Source organism: Bos taurus, chromosome 12 (genome assembly GCF_002263795.3).
Source record: "Bos taurus isolate L1 Dominette 01449 registration number 42190680 breed Hereford chromosome 12, ARS-UCD2.0, whole genome shotgun sequence".
NCBI classification, from domain to species: domain Eukaryota; kingdom Metazoa; phylum Chordata; class Mammalia; order Artiodactyla; family Bovidae; genus Bos; species Bos taurus.
In genome coordinates this window covers 29,292,675-29,311,925 of record NC_037339.1, presented here as the reverse complement: position 1 = coordinate 29,311,925, position 19,251 = coordinate 29,292,675, and the positions used below count along the sequence as shown (strand labels likewise).

Genomic DNA, 19,251 nt, shown 5'->3' with positions numbered 1-19,251 from the left:
CATCTCTTTATGTCTCCTGCCCTGGCAGGCAGGTTCTTTACCACTAGCGCCACCTGGGAAGCCCTGGCCCATTCCTAGTAATAAATGTTAAATAAACATTTGTTCTTGGGCAAGGGAAGAGCTGGCAGAACTGGTAGAACAATAGAGTTCAAAGTTGGTGCTTTCAAAGTTCAGTTACTTTTTATGTTCAGAAAATATTGCTCTATTTTATCAGTTAATTTGGGAGGGTTTTGTTGTCGGTTTTTCTTTTGTATGTCTTTATTGAATTTGTTAAAATACTGCTTCTGTTGTTTATGCTCTGATTTTTTGGCCACTACGCACGGGGGGATCTTGGTTCCCTGACCAGGGATTGAACCCCCTGCATTGGAAGAAGAAGCCCTAACCATAGGACTGCGGGGGAAGGCCTTATTCTTTTTCTCTAATGCAGAAGATCTGATCCTAGTTAGGGGGAAAAGTTGAAAAGGACAGTGTGTTGCTGAGCCAGAGAGCAGAGGGAGAGAAGCATCTGAAAGCATCAGGTGTACAGTACCCAGAACCACGAAGCGGTGACAAACACATGGGGCGTGGGGGACATCGTCAGGCACTGCTTGGTTTCTGTCCCCCAGGGCCTCTTCTGGAAACTTCTGCTTCCATCTGGAGGACATGGTTTTGTCTTTATGAGGGTGGGGTGTCCTTACCTGCCGCACGACAGGGACTGCATTGTGAGCTTGGGGACAGAATGTGACATCTGGGGGAGAAACTCAAAGTGGCCCTTTGACTTGAGCCCCGGCCGAGCCAAGAGCTTTCCGTATGACTGCTGCAGGACACGCCTCAGTAACTTACCAGTGCAACAAATACGGAGCTTCTGTCATCAACCCTCTGGAGCTGGGCCACAACCAGGGGCCTTCTGCCCTGTGCCTGCTCTCACCAATGGAATGAGACTAAGTTCGGTTCCAAAGGCAAGGAAAGCGTTCTCCTCAGATCAAAGAGTGAAGACGCTCGAGCTTCCGCTCCAGAGAAGGTGTTCTCGCCACCCACCACTGGCAGTTGCTTAGTTTATGGCGACCTCTACCGCCCGCAGGGGAGGGGTAGTTTTGCAGAGGCGCGCAGGCGCAGCTGTACCGCTCAAGCTCCTGTCAGGAGGCGGCGCAGCCTCTCTGCACCGCCTCCGCCATCTTGGATGGAGTTAAGTGCGCAGTGTCTGTACAGGAGCCCGAAGCTGAGGCCGCCGTGCAGCTGTTTGGCACCAGGAACGCAGGTCAGAAGGGCCTGGGCTTGAGACCTCTACTCGCGGCACCCTGTGAGGCAGTGAAACTAGGCTCAGCATAACGGAAAAGGAAAAAATGGTTAAACTTTATTTTGTTGTTGTTGTTCAGCCAGTACGTTGTGTCTGACTTTTTGCGACCCCATGAACTACAGCACTCAAGGTTCCCAGGCTCCTTTCACTGCCTCCCAGAGTTTGCTCAAATTCATGTCCATTGAGTCGGTGATGCCTCTAACCATCTCATCCTCAGCTGCCCCCTTCTCCTGCCCTCAGTCTCTCCCAGCATCAGGGTCTTTTCCAATGAGTCGGCTCTTCAACATCAGATGGTCAAAGTGTTGGACCTTCCGCTTCAGCATCAGTCCTTCCAATGAATATTCAGGTTGATTTCCTTTAGGATTGACTGGTTTGATCTCCTTGCAATCCAGAGAACTCTCAAGAGTATTTTCCAACACCACAGTTCAAAAGCATCAATTCTTCCCCACTCAGCCTTCTTTATAAACACTTTTGTTAGCTACATTCTATTTTTACTTCCTGGTAATTATGAATGGGCTTTGCTGGTGTCATCCGAGCTACATCCCTCCTGCTGATGTTAATTATGTTCAGTTAAGTCGCTCAGTCGTGTCCGACTCTCTGACCCCATGAACCGCAGCACACCAGGCCTCTCTCTCCATCACCAACTCCTGGAGTCCACCCAAACCCATGTCCATTGAGTCGGTGATGCCATCCAACCATCTAATCTTCTGTTGTCCCCTTCTCCTCCTGCCCTCAATCTTTCCCAGCATCAGGGTCTTTTCAAATGAATCAGCTCTCTGCATCAGGTGGCCAAAGTATTGGAGTTTCTCATGCTCTTTTTAGACTTGCCCTGTGGGAGAAAGAGAAGTGCTAGACACTCCTTCAGGAAGAGCCCAGCCTGCAAAGCTAGCTGACACCTGTCTGTGGTCCCCAGGACCTCCTCTGAAGGGCTTCTGGGCACCTTTCCACTCTCCCTTGTGTCTTCAGCTTCCCACTGTCTGTTTCAAAAGTGCCTTTCCTGCCTTCTTCCGCCTCCGGCCCACATCACTCACACCATTCTGTCCTTCAGAATCAAGCTTCTCCAGAGAGTGGTCCTCACGGTGCAGTAGATGCAGTAGCATGGACTGTGTAGTGTTTTTCAGGTGGATGGTGATATACATTTATCACTGTGTTTCATGCTTGAAAAAGATGAATTGTGAAGTGGACTACTGGGCTCATGAGTTACCTAAAATGCTTTTTTTTTTAATATTTAAATATTTATTTATTTGGCTGTGCCTGGTCATAGATATGGCAGGTGGGATTTTTTTTTTTTTTTCAAGTTGTGCCATTTCCGCATGTGGGATTTAGTTCCCTGGCCAGTGATAGAACTTGGGCCCCCATATGTTTCAAGCACACTGTCTTAGCCACTGGACCACCAGGGGAGTCCTCCTGATGTGCTTTTGAAAGTATCAAATAAGCCAAAGGAAACAGAGTGGTCCCATGAGTTGCTGTTGTTTTGTTACCTGGTCCTTTCTTATCCCCTGGAATGTGGCCCTCTCCCCACCACGCCACTGAAACTGCTCTACCAATGTGACCAGTGCCCTTTGGGGTCTGTGCTTGCTTCGCTGGAATTCTCTGCCGTGTTCGATGGAATTAAGGCTCCAGGACTCTTGGCACCCTTTCTTATTTTCTGGACAAACTCTCTCCTTCCTAGTTGGCCTCTTCATCTTTTCCCCCAGAATCTCTTTTTTCCTACTTAACCACCTGTCACCGACCTTATGTGCAGCCACTGAAGAAGCTCATCTGCTTGCCTGTGAAGAGGTGCAATGGTGGGAAAGGGTGAGCAGCAGGGCTTAGAAAGGGAACTGGCTGGAGCAGGGCTGGAAATTCTTCTTCCCAAGGCTGCCGTTCCCTCTGTGAGGACAGGAAAGTGGAAGCAGTGAGTACAGCTGACCCCCCTAACGAGGGGTTACAGGCACCAACCCTCTGGTCAGTGGAACATTCAAGTGTAACTTTACAGTCAGTCCTCTATGTCCATGGTTCTGCATCCATGGATTCCCCCAGCCCCTGTACTGTAGTACTCTAGTACATATTTATTGGGGGGAGGGGAAATAGTGTATATATGGGCCCTTGCAGTTCACATCTATGTTGTTCAAGGGTCAACTGTATATAAAATGTGTGGTATATGTTGCTTTTTGATAACTGAATAGAGTCTGAGACTTCCAGATCTCAAAAAATGTAGGCAGGAAGGCATAGAAGGCATAGAAGGGGAAGAGACTTTACAAGTATAAACATGTGGACATGGCTTGAGAGGAGGCCTCAGCCTCCTCAGGGGTCTTATCCCCCAAAGCAGGCTGGAGTCAGCCTTTTCTGCACCATGACAAAACAGCCATGTCTTAGTTTATTAAAAAGTCAACTGAGTGCCTGCAAGAGACGCCCTGACTCTTCTCTCCAGATAAACGACCCAGTGTAGAATGGAAGCAGGAGATTGTCTCTTCCCTTCCTCCTGCTCCTACCTTAAGCTCAGAACAAACAATCAGTTTTCAATTTTTCTTTCCTGCCCAACCCCTCCAATCTCCAGATTGAAATCAGTGGGAGAAGGTGCATGCATCAGGTCATTTCACAGGGAGAGAAGCAGGCAGGAGAGAACAGGGGGGGAAATGCTTCTTTTAAATCAAAATGCCGGTCTAGTCTCTAGCTTTCCTACCTGAGGCCTCTACTCCTGTCTTGTGAGGTCTGAAAAGGACTGAGGACTGAGAGGCAGGGTAGAAGGATAAAGGAATCTATGTTTGCATGGTTCCAGAAGTCCATCCTGAGGGTCCACTCAATCAGTGGCCTGTCTCCAGGGCCTGCTCCTCTCCCTTCACCAGGTAATTCCCACCCTCTCCAGAGGCCACCCCAGGCTGTGCTGTGTTGCTCTGCCTGAGTGTGGACTTAGGCACACTTGAGGACTCAACTAATGCTTGATGGCAATTAATGGAAGACTTGCAAAACAGCAAGTGGAATTTGAAGTAGAAATAAGATGAATGTCTTGACCTGTTTGGACAGTTATAACAGAACACCACAAACTGAGTGACTTCAAATTTCTCACAGTTCTGGAGTCTGGGAATCCTAGATCAGGGTATCTGGTTAGAGCCCACTGCCTGGTTTGCAGACGGCTGTCAGAGACACACAAACATTCATTCTGTAGCTATGACTCTTTTTCTCAGTGTCTGCATGTTCCAGACCCTCCAAATGGGTCCTTGTAGTTACATCTTTTCTCTGACCCTGGCATGATGCTAAATCTTGCCCCTTACATGGGCAGTGGGCATCTCCTTGACAAATGTCCCTCCTGCATAGTGTCTAGCTTCTGACATATGGAAATGGACAAAGACTTCCTGATAGATACAAGAGTTGGATAAATGGAGAGATTCGCTGTGTTCTTGGGTGGGAATACTGAATCGTTTAAAGATAATGACCCTATTATTTTAAAGGGTTAACATAATTACAATTTTAAAATTCCAACAGATTTTTGGAGCTTTATAAATTGATTTGGTTGCGAATTATTGAAAAAATAGACAGGCAAAAATTGCTTGAAAAAGATGAATTATGAAACGAACTACTGAGTTTCAAAATCCCTTTTAGAGAAAGCTAGTGATGATGAGGATGACAAACTATCATTTGTTGAGAGCTTGTGATGTGCTGGGCATTATGCTAACCACTTTGTGCAAATTATTTTTTTTCTGTTCTAACTGTAGTGCTGTGAAATAAGCACTGTTATTACCCATATTTTACGGATGAAGTGACAGAATGAAAGTGGTTGTTCAAGATCAATAACTTGTTCAAGATCAAACAGCTAATCCGGGTCTGCCTGATTCCTAGGCTTATCGCTTCACTCCTCTTCACCGACATGGAACCCACATGCTGCTGATTAAAGAGCAGGCAGATGGAGCAGTAGAATAGAACAGAGTGCTCAGGGTAATTTTCTTAAAAATTATGAAGTTAAAAATTATGAAATAAGACACAAGGAAAACATCTATGAAAGTAACCAGGCAAAAATTTAAGCCTATATTGTTACAAACACATACACATAGTATACATACAAGTGAAGGCTTAAAAAACCAAAATGGCAGCAGATATAACAAATAGTTGGAAAGGGGTCAAAGTTAGAATTGCAGTCCATAGCTGGAAAAGAAAAGCAAGTGCAAGCAGAAGGGAGTCAAGGATGAAAGAAAGTCCAGAGACACTTGGAATCAATTTCTAACTCAGTATCAGCTGCCCTTTTGACCTATGTGGCTGAATGCATCGAAGATAAACCAGAAGATATGTGAGAAGTCATATTAAAACAGTAGCCACTCGTTTTTACCCACTAAACTATCTCCCCTTCTAGGGTTCCACAGCCCCAACCCAGAACAGAGGAGCAACCCCCAAAGGATTGCCATCCTCATGTGTGAATGTGCTCAGTCCCTCGGTCATGTCCAACTCTTTGTGACCATATGGATTATAGCTCGCCAGACTCTTCTGTCCATGGGATTTCCCAGGCAAAAATTCTGGAGTGGGTTGCCATTTCCTTCTCCAAGGGATCTTCCCAACCCAGGGAGAGAACTGGTGTCCCCTGCATTTGGAAAAATTATCCTTTAACTTTGTCACATTATTATTATATATAATATATTTATATTATTATTGTCACTTATCCTTTAACAAATTATTGTTATTCGCCCTTTGACAGACTATGGTATATTTATCCAGTGATTTTCCTTTATTCAACTTATGGAGAAGTTGTGTGTTTGTTCAGTGTCAGGATCTGAAGAGGTTTTGTTTTGTTTTTGAGACTGAAGTGTTGTTCTACGTGGTGAGGCCTGAGCCCCGGCATGGCTTGGGGATGGAGCAGGCTCTTGGTCTGGTGTGCAGGCTCTTAGTCCAGGAGGACAGGTCTGACTTGACCCAGCCACCCTCTGGAGGGTAATGACATGGGCTCCAATGGTTGGCTTTTGCTGCTGTCCAGGGTGTGGCTAGGGCAGCCTGACCACTGTCAGCACAGCCCTACTATAAGCACCTCTTAAGCAGGTATCACCTCTGCACCCCACGTGCTGATTGATGGCCGGCCTTCTTTCTTCTGATGTCTGAGATTTCCCAGGGCTCTTTGGGTATCCTGTGTACCCATTTCCTGGGTGAGATCTCTCCACTGCTTGTGTTGATGTGGGGGCAGTTTGCTTGCATTACAGCTATACAGTCTAAAAACGACAAAGTATTTTCCACTTGTTCACAGTGACGTCCCTAATTTTTCAAGGCTGATAGAGGAGTTCCTCTTTAAAAAATAATAATTCTTTACCACTTTCAGTGGGATTGGGGAAAAAACAAGGCGAATCAGTGAAATCAAATAATTGTCAATCTCATTGTTTCTAAGGTTTAACTTGTGTAAATAGCAATGATATCACCTTCGTATGTGTATGATTTTTTTTTTTTGGCTGCTGTTCCCTGTGTGGCTAATACTGTGTGACCACGATCAGCAGGAGCCCACTGTTGACCGATGTTAGTGAATATAGGAGTAAAATTGGAGCAGAATCTCCCTAGTCCCATAGTGGAATTACTGGTCCATGTATATTGTCATATTTATGTCTCTTAATACGTAATTGCTAAATTGCTTTTTCTAAAAGGTCAGTTCCTTTTCCAGTGCCTTCAGTGACAGATGAAGATGTGAAATGTCAAGACTAGTTTATCGTGAACATTTTTCCTCCCTAATTTGGTAGCTAAAATAGTACCCACTGCTTATTTTAATTTGTGCTTCTTTTATTCTTTTGAAGAAGAGTCTGTTACCTTCACATTAGCTGCAAGGATGCTAGCAAGCTCCCCTGCTTGCTGGTTTCACCTGTTCCATTTTATTAAATAGCTTCAGTTCTCTTGGGTGATGGAAACCTGGTGTCCACTGTGACAGATCTGAAGATCTGATATTTTTCCTCCAGTCGATTCTTATTCATATTTTTCAAGTCAACGGAAGCCTCTGTTTCTCCCATTTCTTACCTCATGTGACTGCTGTCGCTCTGTTTCCTTTCTCCATTTCCCTAACACACTCTTCATACCAGGGGCAGCAAAAGGAGGGGTGGACGTTTGCAAGGAAACAAAACATCTCAGCATGGCAAACAACCTAAAGATTCGATGTAAACCATCTCCATCATAAAGGGGCACAGCCACTCCTCCTCCTGGGAACGTGTCTCTGGTCCCTTGCATTCTTGGATGCTGGCTTCCTTCATCTGGCTGGCCTGTCTCTTCCTGACCACACCTTGTCCACTTCCCCTTCTAGAGCCCTCAGTCTGGGCTGGGCTCCTTGCCTTGTGTTTCTCTGAGGCTTATAGTCCCCTTCTACTACTCACTTCTATTTGGCCATATAGATTATTATTGTAATATAATAAAATATTGAGTCCCCTTCTACTCACTTCTACTTGGCCATATAGATTATCATTGTAATATAATAAAATATTATTATATTTTAATAAGCTAGAATGACCCATTTAGTGCTTACCTAAGCAAAATGCAATTTCCTCTCCCTAGTAACTATGCCAATCACTTTTAACCATTATTTTTTTTTCACCCTTTTCCTCCAGTCATATTTCCTTTTATCTGTTTTCCGGTCAGGCTCTTCACTTGTTTATCTACTGATGTCTTAATGTTTCTCTTATTGCTTAATACCCTTTTTTTGTTCACTTAAAGATTCCTGAATTAAGAAAAATATTATAATTAACAGATGTTCTCTCCACAATAAACAGAAGGTACTATTTCTTAGTTTCCAAAGAAAATTACTTTTTCATAGAAGAATCAATAAATCTTTCAAAATATTATTACATATATGGCTTCAAGCTACAGAAATTCAAATTTCATTATATATATATATATGTTTCTTCTGATATATATATATAAATATATATATTTCTTCTGATATATATATATATATATATATACACGTATATATATATATATATATATCAGAAGAAATTTTCCATAGTTGTGTTTATTTATCTCTGGCTGATCTTGGTAATCAATACCACATTGTTACCCATAAAAAGTACAATAAATAGTCAACATCTGAACTTTAATAGGCAAAACAAACATCTTTGTTTTGATTATTAGACGTATGTTATTTTATTTTGAACCTTATTCTGAATAATTTGAAAATCATCTAATTTTAGAAACTTCTCTATAAAACTCAAATCTTTGGCTGTGTCTTTCCAGAAGTTACCTCATCTTGATGTTTATTATATCTCAGATGAAAAGAGGTAGATTTTTAGAAAATGCAGTTCATTGTTATTGTTGTAGTTCATTCGTTAAGTCGTGTCCAACTCTGCAACCCATGGACTACAGCACGCCAGGCTTCCCTGTCCTTCACTATCTCCTGGAGTTTGCTCAAATTCATGTCCATTGTGTCGAGGATGCCATCCAACCATCTCACCATCTGTCACCTCCTTCTCATCCTGCCCTCAATCTTTCCCAGCATCAGGTTCTTAGCAGTTGAGTCAGCTCTTCACATCAGGTGGTCAAAGTATTGGAGCTTCAGCTTCACCATCAGTCCTTCCAATGAATATTCAGGACTGATTTCCTTTAGAATTGACTGGTTTGATCTCCTTGCTGTCCAAGGTACTCTCGAGAGTCTTCTCTAACACCATAGTTCGAAAGCATCAATTCTTTGGCCCTCAGCCTTCTTTGTGGTTCAACTCTCACATCCGTACTTGACTATTGGAAAAGCCATAGCTTTGACTTAGACAGACCTTTGTTGGCAAAGTGGTTTCTCTGCTTTTTACGCTGTCTAGGTTTGTCATAACATTTCTTCCAAGGAGGAAACATCTTATAATTTCATGGCTGCAGTCATACTGTCTACAGTGATTTTGGAGCCCAAGAGAAGAAAATATGTCACTGTTTCTACTTTTCATAGCCAGTGCAAATTAATAATAAATGCTCATACCCTTTGCCAGCATTTCTCAAATATACATACAGTGACCCTTTGAAGAAAGCAAAAAAAAATTAAGAAAAAAAAATTTAAGAATGATACACAAAGGCAGACTATAAAGAATCAATGGGGAATCAAAATAAATAGTAGATAAGTGCCATAAATATGAATATTTAAATATATTTTACAAATAAAAAATCAAATCAAAATAAAGGGGTTGTCATAGCAAGAACTTGAAGGTGGAAGTAATTCTCTGCCACCAGATCTCTGTGACTATTAGCAGGCTGCAGAAGAATAAGGAGGCTTCACATGCCATCTCCCAATGGGGGTTAATGAATTCCAGCCTTTTCTGGAGAGGTCCCTCCCACCATCCTAGGCGGAAGATTCACCAACTGACTGTTCTTTATGTGACTCTATCCAGCAGACAGCCTGCCAAAATACAGCAGACCTCTTACCTGTCAAACCTTTCAGCTCCTTGCTTCTGCCCGTATGTACAGGAGTAATTCATATAAACTGAACAGACCTGCCGAATATCTGCAAGAACTTTGACATGCTTGGAAGGAAACGATAGATCTTAAAAATATAGGTGGTATGTTCATATTTTCTTTAACTTTCATTCAAAGTGAAGAGAAGAGCGATAAGATAGAAGTGAAAACTTGTTTTTATGGCTGCTGTCAGGGAAAGGGATTTGCTAAACATGCGCTCCACCACCACACACTACACTGAACTGTGTACGAGTTTGCTTTTCTAGATTACAGCTCAAACTTTCCAAACAATGGGTCTTAATAAAGGACAGAATGATTATCCTGAAGACCAGGGAAAAAAGCATTTTTCCCCGCTTTCATCCAAATATACAAAGGCTAATTATGTGATTAGGAATGCTCATGAATCAATTTGGATAAATTATTTTTGTAACCTTTGGTATCTGGAGCCATACTAACTTGTGAGAAGATAAATAGAAGTGTAATTAGTATTCTTATTGTTGGTGAATATATTCTTTGTTTCTGAGCCTGCAACAAAGGATGTTGAGATCCCAGCACCCACTGTATCATCTCCCACATCTTGGTCTTTGCCAGGTCAATGGGTGGCTTTTCCTCTCTTGCTGAGTATATAATGTTGTGGTTGGGGGGGAATGTCAGGTGTGGGAGGCACACAGAAACCAGAACAGGTTTGTCTCCTGCTGTCTTTAGCACCTAGTACAGTTCCAGGATCTACTTTCTATGGATACGGTGAGGATGAGTGGAATAATGGGAAGAATTATATAACATTGTGGAAAATAAAACCCTATTTCAGGGGCCAGATGAGATGGTTTCAAATTCCTTCACTTCCTAACATTACAACTTAACAACAATCCCTTAACCTTTCTGTACCTCCAGTTCTTCAGCTGCAAAATAAGAATGCTCACAATAGTCTCTTGTTTTGAAATGTTGCCTCCATGCCAAAAAATAGAATAAGTCCAAACTCCTTATCAGTACATATAAACTTCATATTTTGGCCTCAGACTAACCACCGCTGGCTCTTAAAACCTCCTAATGCACCTTCTTCTCCTAGCATATAACCTGTTCCTGTAGGACCATAGGGTAGAGGAGGATCCCTTAATAACGTGCCTGTTAGACAAGGTTGCTCTTTATCTTTCTGCCTTATAAACTCCTTCTCACTCTTACTGTTGTTGTTCAGTTGCTAAGTCATGGCTGACTCTTTGCAACCCCTTCACTCTTAAATTTCTCTCAAAATCTCTTCACATTTCTGACGTCTCTGCTTCATGGGAATGAGATGGATCCACTCCTCTGAGTGCACAGTGAACTCTGAGTTTCCTGCTCTCTACCAAACATCTGTTTTACGCTCTTTTTGCTTTAACTTGTAAGCATCTTGAGAGCAAAATATGTTTAATTTATCTTGTCTACCATCTCTGACACTGTAATGGTACATAATGGGCTATTATTTAGTGTTGAGTGAATTAAGTTCTTCCATGTGTATTTTTTAACATGTTTTCTTAAAAGTTAAACAATGTGACAAATAGTCTTATGTAAGAGTTTATATAGTAGCTCAGTTTGATCAATGAATGAAGTGAATGAATCTTCTTACTATTGAACATCTTCACTGATGTTCAGTTCTGTACCTTGAGGCAGGTTGATTCTAACTTAGCTCATAGAGGAAGAGACACAAAAAGCCAGTAAACATATGAAGGAAAAGGTTCAACTGAACTAACAAAGAAGTTAAAGTATAACAACAAAATACAAAAAGAAAACCCAATAGAATAACTGAAAAAAATTAAAGATATATAATTCTGGCTAAGGTGCTGTGAAGCAAACTCTTATACATTGCAGGTGGGAATACTGTTCTAACATTTCTGTAAAGCAATCTGATAATATGCATAAAGAGTCTTACAAATCTTATCTGTTCTACATAGGCAACTTCTAAGAATCTCTCACAGGGAAATAAATAGAAGTCATGACAAAATACTGTGCCTGTAGGTACTCTGCATATAATAACAAAATTTGGAAACAATCCAACTGGAAAGAGTTAAGCAAGTTATAATATGTCCATGCAAGAAATGTTATGTAGCTACTGAAAATTATGACTATCTAGAGTCAGTAATACTGTTGAGAAATGTTGAGGATTACTAGGGCATCATGAACTTTAGCACGAGGATGATGGCACATAAGCAGTCTGTAATGGCAACAGCACTTCTGTTTGGTATCTTTTATTTTTTTCTGTACTACATTTTTCCTGTCTAGTTTCAGTTTTCTTTAATGAGCAAATATTTTGTTTAAAAATTAAAGCATTAGTTTAAAATTTTTAAAAAAACTGAGCTTATCAGAGAGCTGCAATCATGGCCTTAAGTCATTTCTTCCATAAATGGATCCTCTAGCCATCTCCCCTTTAAGAGCACCCCTCAGGGAAGGGCTCACTAACATTTAAGCTGAACTTTGAAGAATCAGAAGGAGTTTGTTAGGCGAGAAAGTAAAAAGGCATTCCAGGCAAGGGAATGAATGGCCTTGGCACAGGAGATGGGATATCTTTTGAGATCAGTCTTTAGGTATTGCAGAGTGGGGTATGAGAGATGGGTCTGGTATTGACAACAGGTTCATGGAATATAGGGCACTGGGGTCTGTGCTATGGAGTTTGGACTTAAGCCTGCTGTTCAAGACAAGCCTGAGGAGTTCTGCTCCTATGTACATACCCAGCTAAGTTGCACACATACGCTCACCAAAAGACACAACTGTGGATGTCCATGGAGCGCCTGTTTGCAGTGGTCACAAACTGAAACGGTCCAGCCGGTCACATGTGAGGGATGATGGATGAATCTTGATGTAGTCTTCAGTAGTGGAAAACAGCGAGACTGGATGAGGTTTAGTTGCAAAATGTAGTTGAACTGTGCAGTTTTGGTGTTGAGTGAGGGAGGCTACTCACATAGGGGAATACGTGTGTGATTCCACGGAATTCTGTGTGCGGAGAAAAAGAACAGGTCAAAGACATGTATGCTCTTGGAAGTCACCATGGTGATTGCCCTTGTGGCAGGGGGCAGTGCTAGGAGGGAGACACTAAGAGGGGCTGTCTCTGGTGCAGTGTGCAGTTTCATAAGCTGTGTTTGCATATCACAATATGATCTGTGTTTGCATCCACTATGTGAAAATATATGCAGCCGTACAATTAAGATTTGCATACTTTTCTGCATGTCACATTTCCACAGTATTTACAAAAATAAAATACAGTAAAATAAAATCAACTCTGGAATAACTTTCCTTTCCTGCTTCTCCGCTGCAGCATACGTAGTTGGAAGCCCTTGCTTTCTGACTGTCAAGGTCTGGAGGAGTCTTCTGCCTTCCTAGCTCCCTTTGTAGTCACTCAAAGACCCCAACCACTCAGGGGTCCAAATGATTACTCTGACATCTACTTAATCAATATATTAGCATGGGGAGGAAAGTGCTCAAGTTTACCTTAGACCTGAGATGATGACTGGTCTAATCCAGGAAAATCTACAGCTGCTTATCTGATTTTAGACTTCCTCGTTCATACAGATTTTGACTCTGTCCCTGAGGATTGATACTGTGATGAATCGCACCCCTAACACAGTCCAAATTACAGTGCCTGGGGTTCATCATCAGGCCAGACTTCTATATATATTGCCAAGTAATCCAGATGTTTTTTTCCTATTTCAGTTTAAAAGTTGTAATGTTTTCTACATACATATTCATAATGGATTCCGTTTCAAGCAGAAATTATGGACCAGCCCCTGCAAGGTGGTTGGAGAATATCTTACCCAGAAAGGAAATACATTAAGGTCATGAAAGCCCTTTGGAGCATCCAAGTCTTGGCTCCGTTTTTTGGACTTCCTTCCACTTTCCAGAATCCTTCCTTCAGATATTTTCTTTAGATAAGGTGGCCTGTGATGACCTCAGCACACCCTGATGGTTCCTCCAGATAATATGTCCTCAACACAGAGGAGCCATGTGGTTTATTGAGAGCACATGTTCCCCACTGTCATCACTCAAGCTGCTGGCCGCTCTGTGTGCCAAAGCCACAGGCAATGCCAAAGCTGTTGAGTCAGAGAAATTGCTCCCCAATATCAACATGCCAACTCTCCTCTCAATAATATATGCTAAGTCGCTTCAGTCGTGTCTGACTCTACGCGACCCCATAGACAGCAGCCCACCAGGCTCCCCCATCCCTGGGATTCTCCAGGCAAGAACACTGGAGTGGGTTGCCATTTCCTTCTCCAACGCATGAAAGTGAAAAGTGAAAGTGAAGTCGCTCAGTCGTGTCCGACTCTTAGCGATCCCATGGACTGCAGCCTACCAGGCTCCTCCATCCATGGGATTTTCCAGGCAAGAATACTGGAATGGGGTTCCATTGCCTTCTGCGCTCAATAATATAAAGAGGTCTTCATTTGCTCATGAATTCACTCAGCCCCTCCAACATTTCTTGAACGTCTACTGTAGCCAAGCATGTAGCAGTAGGTATTGAGGATAGATAATGAAGAAAATGGTCACAAACCTTGGCCTTGAGGAACTTCCATTCTAAAGAGACAAGACTGGCAACAAAGAGGCAGACATGTGAAAGGATTGTGGGTGGAGAGAGGGCTGGGAAAAGAAAGCAGAGAGAGGGGAGATGGCAGGTGGACCTGGATATTTTGGGTAACCCAGTCAGCGGGGCCTCTCTGAGTATGGACCTCAGTGAAGGGAGCTTTAACTCCACCAAGATCCAGGGAAAGAGCATTCTGTGAAGGGAAACAGCCAGAGAGATGTGCACCAAGAAAAAGAATCAGCTTTGCTCATTCACCATGGAGCCCAGATAACTGGCTTTAAATATCTGCCAAAGAAGAGTCAAAGCCTGGTTAAACTGGTACAAAGCAAGCAAGTCCTTAGGGACTTCCCAGGTGGCTCAGTGGTAGAGAACCCACCTGCCAATGCAAGAGAGGCAGGTTTGATCCCTGGATTCGGTTCCTCGAGAAGGAAATGGCAATCCACTCCACTATTCTTGCTTGAGAAATCCCATGGACAGAGGAACCTGGTGGGCTGCAGTTCATGGGGTACCATAAAGTTAGACAGGACTTAGTGACTAAACAATAACAAGCAAGTCCTTTCCTGCTTCTCCTGTTTTTCTGTGGCTTCCACTTATACCTTGGAGGGGTCAGAGGCCATACCAGGTATGTAGAGGTACAAGGAGAATACATTCTAGACAATGAAATAGAGAAGAAGTTGGTGGGTGATGTCCTACAAAGCATGACCTGGCAGTGTGTGCTTCCTCTCTCTGCTGCTCTTATGGGCTGAACTGTCTGTCTCACCCCACCCCCATTCATATGTTGAGGCTTTAACCTCCAGCACCTCAGAATGTGACTATTTGGAGACAGGGCCTTTAAAGAGGCAGTTAAGGATAAATGAGGTCTTGAGGTGAGCCCTGATTGAATATCACATAAAAAGAGGAGATTCGGTCATAGATATGTACAGAGAGAAGACCATATGACCACAGAAGAAGATGGCCGTCTATAAGTCAAGGAAAGGAGACTGAGAAGAAATCAACCCACCTTGATCTTGAATTTCTACCCTCCAGAATTGCAAGAAAATAAATTTCCGTTTTTTAAACTGCCCGGTCTGAGGTATTTTCCTACGGCAGCCCTAGCAAAAATACTACAGTTGCCCATTAATGTTTAGACTTGGGAAATGACTTAAAACATTGAAGAACTACCTTTGTAAATCAATCTTAGTATCCTACAATGTTCTGGAACTTTATTGGTAAATCAGTCCAATAAGTCTCAGCTGTACTTATTTTCCAAGATCAGTTGAAAAATCTTTAATCAGAGGGTAAAACAAATGGAGTGCCAAAAATGTCAACTTTTGAAGATATTAGTGAATTGCATTTGTTGAAAACAACACATTTTCTGGCTTTTCCTCTATTAAAGCTGAGGAGGAATTGAACAGATTAAAATTAAATCCAGTTATGCCCTGCATCTAATTTTGAAAATTTATGAGTTTTGAAACATCTTGACTTGTAGGAAGAGCCTTTGATGAAGCTCCTTTGTACTTAATTGGATACATTTATGTACTATCAGGAGTAAATAGAATAGAGGAGGCCTGAAATTTTTAGCCTCTAAATTTGGCAAAACATTAATAATTATAAAGGCAACTTATGTAATGAATTTTATTTTTTAAAATGTGATTTAAAACCATCAACAAAATGAAAATTGGGGGGAGTGGATGGGAAAATATTTACAAATCCTATATCTAATAAAGGGCTAATATCTTAAAGATCTAATGAACTCCAACTCATTTTGAAAAAAATTTAATTGAAAAATGGGCAGAAAATCTGAATAGACATTTTTTTTAAAGGGAACATCCAAATGGCCAACATGTACATGAAAAGATTCTCAGCATCACTAATCATCAAGGAAATGCAAGTCAATAACCACTGTGAAATATCACCTCACACCTGTTAAAATGACTATCACACACAAAAAAAGAAATAGCAAGTGTTAGCAGAAAGTGATGAGAAAGGAACTCTCATACACTGTTATAAATTTGTGCAACCATCAGGGAAAACAGCATGGAGTTTCCTAAAAAATTAAAAATAGAACTACCATATAAGCCAGTGATTCATATCTGGGCATTTATTCAAAGAAAACAAAAAAACTAATTTAAAAATATCTAGGTAACTGCACATTTATTGCAGTTTTACTTACAATAACCAAGACATGTAGAGACCTTATGTGACCACCTTGGGATGAATGAATACAGGAAATATGATGCATATACACACACAATGGAATATATTCAGCCATAAAAAAGATTGAAATATTGCCATTATTTCACAACATGGATGGACTTTCACAGTGAAATAAGTCAGATAGAGACAGACAAATACCATATAATCTCACTCATATGTGAAATACAAAAACAAAGAAACCAAGCTCATAGATACAGGAAACAAATCGGTAGTTGCCAGAGGCAGGAAGGGAGTAAGGGCTGAAATGAGTAAAGATGTCAAAAGGTACAAATTTCTAGTTATAAAAAAAAATAAGTCATGGAGATGGACACCACATTCTGTGTTGTGTATTTAAAAGTTGCTGGGAGAATAAATCTTAAAAGTTTTTATCATAAGAAAATAAAGTTTGTAACTGTGCATGGTGACGTATAACTAGACTTAGTGTGGTGATAATTTCACAATATATACAAATATCAAATCATTATATTGTACACCTGAAACTAATATGTTGTGCATCAATTAAAGCTTGATTTAAAAAATATATATGAAAAAGAAAGATACTCTTAATGGAGACCAATTACTTATGAGAATATTTGTTTACCCAGGGATTGAGCGAACCTGTGTCTCTTATGTCTCCTGCATTGGCAGGTAAGTTCTTTACCACTAGAACCACCTGGGAAGTCCTATAATATTTATACAGATCAATATTAAAAATAAACTAGGATCAAATATATCCTTCATTTAGCAAAATTTTCTCTGAGCTTGACACTTGGCATGTTTCCTGGGTCCTCACCTACCAATGGGCTTCCCTGATGGCTCAGTAGTAAAGAATCCACCTGCGATGCAGGAGACGCAGTTTCGAACGTTGGGTCAGGAAGATCCCCCAGGAGGAAATGGAAACCCGGCCCAGTATTCTTGCCTGAAAAAACCCTATGGACCAAAGGAGCCTGGTGGGCAATATTCCAAAGGGTCACAAAGAGTCAGACACGTCTGAGCACTTATGCAGGCACCTACCCCACTCTTACCCCCAGGTGGTTTATAAAAGTTAGCCAATTTTAAAACCTGAAACGAAGTTTGGGATCTTGCTTCTGAATGAACTCTTTGATTTGTGAAAAAGTGCACAAAGGCGTCTCTGAAAAACACACAGTTTTCCTTGATTCACACTCTTATAATACTCCTGATGCCAGATGAGTGGATTTGTTCCCATACCCACCAATTCTCCCACACCAGCTGGATGGTTTATAATTCAAATCACTTCTGACACTAAACAGATTTATCACAGACCCCACCAGATTGCCCCCTACTCCAGATCAGATGCTGGTCACAAGCAGTGAGTCCCCAGGTTGGTACCACTTATGTCCTTCTTGGCTAAAATTAGAGGTTCCCACCACCTTCTCCACTGGTTAAGTAATTTGCTAAAGCAGCTCATGGAACTCAGGAAAACAGTTGACTTACTATTGCTGATTTATTACAGAGGATATTTTAACGGATACAAAGGAGAGAAGAGACACAGAGGGTGAGATCTGGTAGAGTCCCGAGCAAAGGAGCTTCTGTCCTATAGAGTTGGAGAGCATCAACCTCCCAGCCTGTAGACCTGTTCACCAACCTGGAAATTTCTCTGAACCCCACACTTTTAGGGATTTTTTTAAAAATGAGGGTTTGATTATTTATTAACTCAATTGCCAGCCCCTCTCCCCAAAGTGGGAATTGAACCTGAAAGTCCCAAGTTTCTGATGATGGCTTGGTCTTTCTGGTGACCAGCCCCAATTCAGGAATCTATCCAATGTCACCTCATTAGGACAAAAGGCACTCTTATCACAAGGAACTTACAAGCAATTTAGGAGCTCTGTGTCAGGAATTAGGAGCAGAAGCCAATGGATATTTATTTCCTATTATTTCGCAAAATGTTTGTCCTGCTGTCAATGTCAACAGTGCCTGCCTTACCCATTCACTCTCTTTCCTTTTTGTTTCACAAATTATTTTACAGCTCATCACAAGGGAAGGTGACATTGGAGGAACAGCTATAATAAATTACAAGGAATTCCACAATACGCTTAAGGTTCCTTGCCCTTGTGTGCCCCTCCCCCAGAGCACTACCAGTGGGTGGTCTTAAGGAAGATCTGCAGGACCACTCCCTTCAGGGAGCCTGCCAACAACCCCTTTTCCTGCTAAGGAATGAGGAGGGGGGTGGTCATACTTGTTCTGTTGACCCTGGTGGATCAGCTGAGAACAGGAATTTAAAAGTGATTTGTTACCTCTAAAAACCTCTGTTGAGATGCAATGAATTGGTATTTGGTTTCCAAAGCAGGTTTCACTACTAGGAGGGAAAATGTGTTGATATTTCCTGTCAACATGATCCTGGCAGTCATCTTCCTCATTAAAAATGATTGAGTTGACTTTCATCTCTAACTTGAACTCCTGTGGGATTGGACAGCATTGCTGCATTTCCCAGTGTATTCCTGCTGGGAATACTCAGCAGGAGTTAACTCAGGTTAACTCAGCCACAAAAGAAACTTAAAAAAAAATTATTTATTTTTTAATTGAAGAATAATTGATTTACAGAATTTTGTTGTTTTCTATCAAACCTCAACATGAATCAGCCATACATGTACATATGTCCCTCCATCTTGAACCTCCCTCCCATCTCCCTCCCCATCCCAGCTCTCTAGGTTGATACAGAGCCCCTGTTTGAGTTCCCTGAAACATACAGCAAATTCCCATAATTAAAACATGGAAGCAACCTAGATGTCTATCGACAGATGAATGGATAAAGAAGTTATGGCACATATACACAAAATAAACTTTCAAGGTTCACTTCTGCCGAGCTGACAGACCAAATGGAAGTCACGTATCCTTTCCCACCACAGCTGGAGAATAATCATAAACATGAATCTTT

At 41.7% G+C, this 19,251-nt stretch overlaps 1 protein-coding gene across 1 annotated transcript in view; it reads left to right on the top strand.

Moving 5' to 3' along the window:
* Nucleotides 1–1,080: 1,080 nt before the first annotated feature.
* Nucleotides 1,081–19,251, top strand: part of RXFP2 (relaxin family peptide receptor 2) — a gene marked incomplete at its 5' end in the record, with an annotated part of 98,540 nt that continues 80,369 nt past the window's right edge. The window contains one exon of the mRNA XM_059892002.1: nucleotides 1,081–1,237. Coding sequence (XP_059747985.1) covers nucleotides 1,081–1,237 — 157 coding nt within the window. The remainder of the gene's footprint in view (nucleotides 1,238–19,251) is intronic.